General features: G+C 40.4%; 1 protein-coding gene across 1 annotated transcript; it reads left to right on the top strand.

Annotated features, from left to right (window-relative positions):
* Positions 1–5,662: 5,662 nt before the first annotated feature.
* Ezhip (EZH inhibitory protein) lies at positions 5,663–7,261 on the top strand. Its single transcript, XM_076918542.1, has one exon. It carries the CDS (start codon positions 5,663–5,665, stop codon positions 7,259–7,261), a length of 1,599 nt encoding a protein of 532 aa, XP_076774657.1.
* The last annotated feature ends 393 nt before the right edge of the window (positions 7,262–7,654 follow it).

Raw genomic sequence — 7,654 nt, forward strand, 5'->3', positions numbered from 1 at the left:
AATACTTTTGAGATCCGTCCATTTTGTTACATAAGAGATATTTCATACCGCAGTTTGTGCATTAAATTATTGATGGATATGTGAATTGTCACTTGTGACTATTTCCAACAGTGCCACTGTGAAGACTATACATGTCTGTCATATATAGGCTTTGATTGTGTGGTGAGCAGAATTCTACAACTGTCCTGTGTGACCCTTGTCTTTGTTGTCATCTCCTACTGAGTAGAATCTTTGTATAGACTAAGAGGTCTCTCCTGTGAGTATGTTAGGCTTATGGTGAAAAAAGAAAGGATTTTGTAAATGTAAGTAAAGTCCCAAGCCAGTTGTCCTTAATTTAAGTGGGGGTAGAACTAATCCGGTAAAATCTTAACCTAGCCACTGCAGGCACTTAAAGAGGTGGGCAAAGCTTTAGAACTAGGTAGGAAACAAAGGCTGGAGGCTTTTATGGAGATAATAGCGAAAGCCTAAATCATCTTGGAAAATCCCTTAATTGTCTTGGGCAGAAAGTTGAAATCAGCCTTGGAACTTTGAGCTCCTTCCTTTCAATTCAGTCTCATATTAAACCATAATGCTTATAGATAAAATGTCATTGTATGTTGTACTGTTAGGAACGGTAACCTATCATTTTAGTGTCACTCAGGCACAGTTCATGAAGCTCTATACTCCAGAAGTTATACTGGATGGATGATAATCAGGAATCAGATATGTATGATGCAGTTTGGATGAATTTTGGAGTAAGCGATAGCATAATATGATGAGAAATTTGTAGAATTTTGGATGATAAACAGCTTTTGTATGTAGAGCAGCCTGGATTCTGGGATCCTGGAAATAGATTGATAGGGAGAATTTCAAGATGGCTCCTAAGGATCTTGTGTCATCCTCTCTTGTCAAATAAGGAGAGTTTGTGATATATAATGATGAGAAGTTTTATATGTGAGAAAGGAGATTTTTTTTCCCGCAAATATATCTAGGTTCCCGTCAGTGGTCACTCATTTAAGGTTATTTTGAGTGGACCAGGACTAAGAGGGTGAGGTTTTAAATTGGACTGTGCTCGTCTTAAAAGACTGTATCTATAGGAAGGAATGTGGAGGGGGGTTGTGGAAAGGAACTACACGAGGCCTCTAGAATATATGACTAGAACTAAATTCTGTCCCCAAACACATTCAGCTTAGAAATGAGTTCCTTCTCATAGAAGTGAAACTTGGGTGACTGATTCCATCCTGTCACTGTGTAGACAACCCATCATGGCCAGTATAGGCCTTTGAACCTTCAGAACTGCAAACTAATAAATGGCCACTGTATTGTCATTCCATTTGTGGCTGTTTCATAAAAGAACAAACACACATGGAATCACTGGGTTATAGAAAACGCAAAAGTTCTGCTTAAATACATATTGTCAAATAGTCTTTAAAGTCGAGGTACCAGCTTACATCCACAAAGGTCCTCCATACCCTCTTTTACTCTTGAGGATGGCAGGCTTTTTGTTTTTCCCTATAGGTGCTTACTGTCTTTACTATGTATCTCCATATGGTTTTTATTTGTAACAAAAGTTTGGAGGAGAATTTTATTTATAAGTCCACTAAACATAACATTTTGTGAATTATCTGTTGAAATTATTGTGCTAATGTTTAATTGCATTTTTATTGATTTGTCGTTTATGGTGTGTGCTTGGTCAATGCTTTCCTTAATTATTAATGATTTTGTGTCCTATATAATGTTTCAGATGTAAGCTTTTTATTGTGGAATTGATTTTGTGTGTGTGTGTGTGTGTAACTCTGGTTAGACACCACATTTATGTGTTCTCTGTGGCTTCATGACCATAGTCTAGCCTGGCTTACATACATTTTTGCCTGCCATTCCATACTAGGCATTGTACTGCTAGTTTTGCTGTGGGTTGATCCCTTAGGTGTGCCTTGTTTGTGAATTCTTTATTCTTTGTTGTTCAATATGTTTTTATGTGAATAAAGATATCTTTATTCATGTAAAAATTAAACTATTTGTATACACAAATAACAGTAAAAATCCTTCAAATTTCTTATTCTGAATGACTTTGCCTGATATTGAATTTTGGTTAAACATGTGTATTTTAGAATCAGTTTCCTAATTTCCACTGACATATAATCTCTTGACATTCTCATTGTGTCATTCTGTTGTGCTTTGTATATAATTCTGCTGAGAATCTTGCTTTAAATTCTGTAATATCATTTTTCTTATGATCAGCTAATTAAACTGTGGGTGATCGACAGCTCCATATTGAATTGTTTAATTGAATTCTGGGGGTCTGGAGAATTTTGGCAGCATAGAGTACTCCATATTAACAAAAAATTCAATATCAAATGCATAATGAGTTTGATAAGTGTTTGGGGCACAGTTCACCTGCCCCAAACCTCATTTTGGACTTGATTCTGAACATAACAGGTGTGTATTTGCATCACATAGTGCCGTTCCTGGTACCTGGAGCATATCATCTCAGACTGTTGCTCATTATGGATTGCAGTACTCTTGTGATACAAAGATTTTTTTTTTTTTGCTCTTACAGAACCATTATGGTATAATTATTTAAAAAGTTAAATATTTAATATTTTATAATTATTTCTCACTGTATCTAATATTAGCTTCTCTTTGGATTATTTAGTTAGAATATTTGATTTTTAAAATTACTTTTTGAGTTTCATAAAATGTACTTGAAATTTCATAAAATGTACTTGGATTATTTAGTTAGAATGTTTGATTTTTAAAATTACCTTTTGAGTTTCTGACTTGAATTTCATAAAATGTACTTGGGATTTGCTTGGAATTGTGAGAGAATATCTAATAATTTCTGAGATAACTCTAAACATACTCCTTACATTTTCTATTATTACATATTTATGCTTCATTTTATATAAAGCAGCATTCTAGACATTGACAATGATAAAGTATTGATAAACCCCGCAAATATTTGAAGATGTTCTATGTCCTGAAATATCAAATAGTCAGTGAAGATTTAATTGTTTGTGCAAAAATAAATAGGGCCATCCATCCTGTTAGTATGAAAGTTTACAATCATCCTTAGTAAATGACAAAATCTTATGTAACTGGAGAACTATTTAAAAATAAATGTATGATTTATTAGCAATAGTTTTATTGGCGTGCCTATATTATATATAATTATATCTGGGGCTCCATGAGATTTTGGTGGATTCAGTGGGAACCATGAGCAGAAAAAGTTTGTAGAAGCTGTGTTCTAACCCACAGTTAACCTTATGCTGCGCCTCAGATTAATGGCAATTTGCTTTAATCTCTTTCAGGAATGATACAGTGATTTCTGTCCAAGAATCTTGTGAGATTTTATTGTTTTGCGCTTGATACTTTCTCAGGTTACAGAAAATGGCATTTCAAATTTTTCTTTACATAATTTCTGATCTTAGTATAGAGAAATATAATTCAGTTTTATAATATTGATTTTACAGCTTATGACTATGTTAAATTAGTTTATTCCAGTATTTGATATGTGCAGCCTTTACATTTTTTTACAAATATTTTCTATTAAAGTTGGATAATCTTGTTCCCAAAAAACTGATAAATATATGTCATAGGCAATATTCTACTACTGTGAAGAGACACTATGACCACGACAATTCTTTTAAAGGAAAGCATTTATTTGGGGCTTGCATATAACTTCAGAGATTTAGTCCATTGTTAGAATGGTGGCAAGCATGCAGGCATAATGTTGGAGAAGTAGCTAAGAGTTCTGCATCTGGATCCCCAGGCAGCAAGAAGAGACACTAGGCCTCACTAAAAGCCCACCCTCAGTGACACACTTCTTCTAAAAAGGATCAGGCAACAAGCCACAGGTAGCATGTGAGTGCACACATGCACACACACACACTCACACTTCCACATATATGGAGTATCATTGTTGGATATTTTAAAATCTGTACTAAGTGATTCCAGGACCCAATCTGCCATATTTTGATTTCTTACTATTTTAATGTTTCACTTGACACTATATTTCCCTCATTTTTCAGATGCTATATTTTTCTTTCATGTATTAGGTGCTTCCTACTCTATTCTGGTTTTGTCCATTATATCCTATTCAATTGTCCGTATCATAAGGTTCAAGTATGCATTTCCTTCCCCACTCATTCTAGTGTGTACTCAGTCTCCATTTCATTGAATTCTGCTTTCTGTTTCAAATCCATTTGCCATTCCACCTTATTAGACACACTAAACACCATTGTATTCTATTTTTTGTGTCCAAGTCCAGTTGCTAATCCATTCTGTTAAGTGTCCCATTTGTTTCTGCTATAATTATAAATGTGCACAGGCTTATACCAAGAATTTCTTCTTCTCAGGATTGATCCATAATAAAGACACTTTTGCATATATGAGTAATCTTTAGTGAGTACAGTGATGTGTATCTCACACTGATATGAAAAAATAGAGAGAGCATATATATTGATCAGTATAAGAATGTTTGAAAACATGTTTCCTCCCTAAATACTTCATTGTTGTTTTGATACAGGGTCTCATGCAGCCTAGGGTAATGTTCAAATTGAAATCCTCTTCTCACCCTTCCCTAGTGCTACAGTCACAGGTGTGAGATACCACACTCAGCTTCTTGTCATCATGAATTCATTGACATGGAAAATGTATTTTCTGAATACCCCCAAACAAGTCACAAACAATACTTATGCATGCATAATTCTATTTTCATAAACAAAGAAATATGTATAAATGGCCAGTCTATTGAAGATATAATTAATCTTTCCCAGTATTTAGGTGCTGGTTTTGGTACATTTCCTTTTCTGTTTCGGGTTACCAAAAACAACAGCCCTAATGTAGTAATTTAGAATGTGTATAAATATTAAACTTTAAAATCTGTATGGAGAAAAAAAAACTAGAAGAGGAGCTCAGGTCAGTTAATTCATCAGCTGAATCTTAGGCGGTCTGACCTGTACCTCAGTGCAAGAAAATGTATCTTACAGGAAAATTGTAAAACTCGGCCTGGTATTTGGGATCTGACATTTCTTGCCGAACATTTTAAATCCAAGACAACGTGTACCTTTGAAATCCTTATACCTCTCAGCAAACTTAAAATCTATTAGAACCCCTAGCTGGGTCACCTGGTTCCTTAAAGGGGAGCAGTGAGGCCTAGGAGATGGATCTTAATGGTCAGCATGTAGTAAATCTTTAAAGTGATTCCCGGACAATCACACAAAGTCAAAAAGCTCATTCAGTATGCCGCATGTAATTCATGTAGATGTTCCCACTCAGGTCAGGGTGGAAGGACTGTGAAATGTAGGCTATTGACCTTGGAAAGTGATGCGGAAGGGTGCGGTGGAAGTGCAAGAAACCACCAGAAACCACTAGAAGTTTCCCTGGCCTACTCCCGCCCAGAAGGCGGCACTGCCAGGTGGAGTGAGGGTCAACTGAAAAACCCCAGGAAGTTGGCTATGGTAGCAACAGATTAATTCCAGCTGACCAATAAGAGGCTATAATTTAGCCAGTCCCACCCACTCATCCATTGTATCCGATCAGCTCCCTCCCCACTCTCCTCTGTATCCGGTCTCTATCCAGCATCCTCTCTGGGTCTCAGGCAGCCACTTCACCGTGCGAAGCCGCCGAGAAGCCACCGCGAAGCCGTTTCTCCGAGTCAGTAAGAAGCCGTTAGGCCGATATGGCCACAGACTCCCCCCCAGAGAAGATGCTGAGGGCGGGTAGAGACACTGACCGGTCCCGAGGTAAAGCTCCCGCCGCTGCTTCTGCTTCTCCGGTTCTCCCAGGCCCCAGTGGCACCTCCGCGGCCGGCCGGGCGCCTCGGGGCCTCAGAGTTGAAACGATGGCAGCAGCCGAGGCCATCTCCATGACTGGTGGACAGCTAGGGCTGTTTTCTGTGCCTGGGAATCAGCATTTCGACCCTGAGGGTGGCCGTGGCCCAAACATTGAACTTGGACGTCTCAGGCCCAAGGTGAGAAGCCAGAGAGAGGTAGGCCAAACCCCAGAAGGCGGGAAAGGTGGCGAAGGTGGCAAAGGCGGTGGCGACGGGCCCCAGGCTCAAACAAAGAGTAGTAGAAAGAGGAAGCAGCCCAACCAAAACCTAACTACCGAATGTGCAGGTGGGCTTCAGCTTCCAGAAGCTCTAGAGTTGCCGGGTACACCCCGGCCACCATCTTCTCTGAGCTCTCAGCCTGGCAGGAGCCACCGTTTTGACTTTTCAACGGGGAACCTAGAATCCCTAGGGCCTACCCTCCGGAGCAGCACCGTGCTGCACTCCGTGTCTACTCCAGCCCCTGAGGCCCCGAGCCAAGCCGTTCCGACTGTTTCTGGCCCTCACAGCCGTGCACCCAAGGCCAGATGTGATGGGCGTGAACACTCCACCCCTGTTGGCCAGGAACTCGGTCAACAGGCCCTTCTGCCGGTTCCTGATGAAGGCAGGGTTCTCCGCTCACAAGTCGTAATATCTGGTGGTCATAGTAGTACATCTGAGGTCAGCCCCGAAGTGGTAGTCCACCCCGAAGCCCTGAACATCCACTGGAATTTACGCCCTCGGGCCACTCCGCGAGTTCCTGCTTCTCACAGCTACACCCCAGGGTCCAGTTCTGATAGAGGCAGCCTTGAAACACGGCGCAGAAGCAGACGCATTGCATCCAGTGTCGGCTCTGACAACCAACAAAGCCTTTCAATAAAGATGGATGTGAACCTGAAACTGGGGGCCAAATCGGAGCCAGAGCCTGAATCAGAGCCAGAGCCAGAGCCAGAGCCAGAATCAGAATCAGAATCAGAATCAGAATCAGAATCAGAGCCAGAATCAGAGCCAGAATCACAGCCAGAATCAGAGCTGGAGGAAGAGGAAGATACAGAAGCTGGCCCTAGCAGCCAGCCACAAGCAAGCCCTTCCACCTTTAGGCATGCAGTTCCAAGGAGATCCTTGCTAGCAACCAGAGGCTCTCCTCCAAGGCGCCCAGTGCGTATGCGGGCTTCTTCCCCTTCTCCTCCTTGTAGGTACTATGCTTTCCCTGGGCAGTATAATAAAGGTGCCAGTTCTTCCTCCTCATCCTCCAACGAGGATGTCCCCTGTGTTTCAGGTCCCCCTTCTTTACTTAATAAATCACCAGAACGGGGCTCCCCATCTTCATTAGGTGATTTAAGATCTGTCTCTGGTCCTAATCCTGGTGCTCTTTGTCATGCCTTGATACCTGACCTGGATAACCTTGATTCTTCCTCTTCTGGAGAGTCAGAGGAAGAAATAGAGATTGCCCCTCACTCTCCTGCATAGGAAGAAGTGTAGGGGATGCCCCTTACTCCCACACTCCACCCTTGCTGTAATTCATGGTGAGAGTTCTCCCAGACTCACAAAAGGAATAGGCACTTATCTGTTATTGGCTGTGTGATTACCTGTGAGGTTTCTAGTGTTTCTACTTATTCACCAGTAGTCTAAGCAGTTTTGAAGTCCCCTGTTCCCCTCACCCCAACTATCTAGCACTTATAAGGACTTTGGTTCCATCCAGTACCATCTTTATCTTTAAAACAGCCTGGGTTGTTTGTTATTAGGTTTGGGTGGGGTTTTTATTTATTTATTTATTTATTTATTTATTTTTTGGCCTCTGAGTTTTGTTTTCCAAGTTGTTTTTCTGTAAGTATTTTAATAAAAGTGTTGTTTTATTTTAGA

Source organism: Arvicanthis niloticus, chromosome X (assembly GCF_011762505.2).
Source record: "Arvicanthis niloticus isolate mArvNil1 chromosome X, mArvNil1.pat.X, whole genome shotgun sequence".
In the NCBI taxonomy this organism is placed as follows: domain Eukaryota; kingdom Metazoa; phylum Chordata; class Mammalia; order Rodentia; family Muridae; genus Arvicanthis; species Arvicanthis niloticus.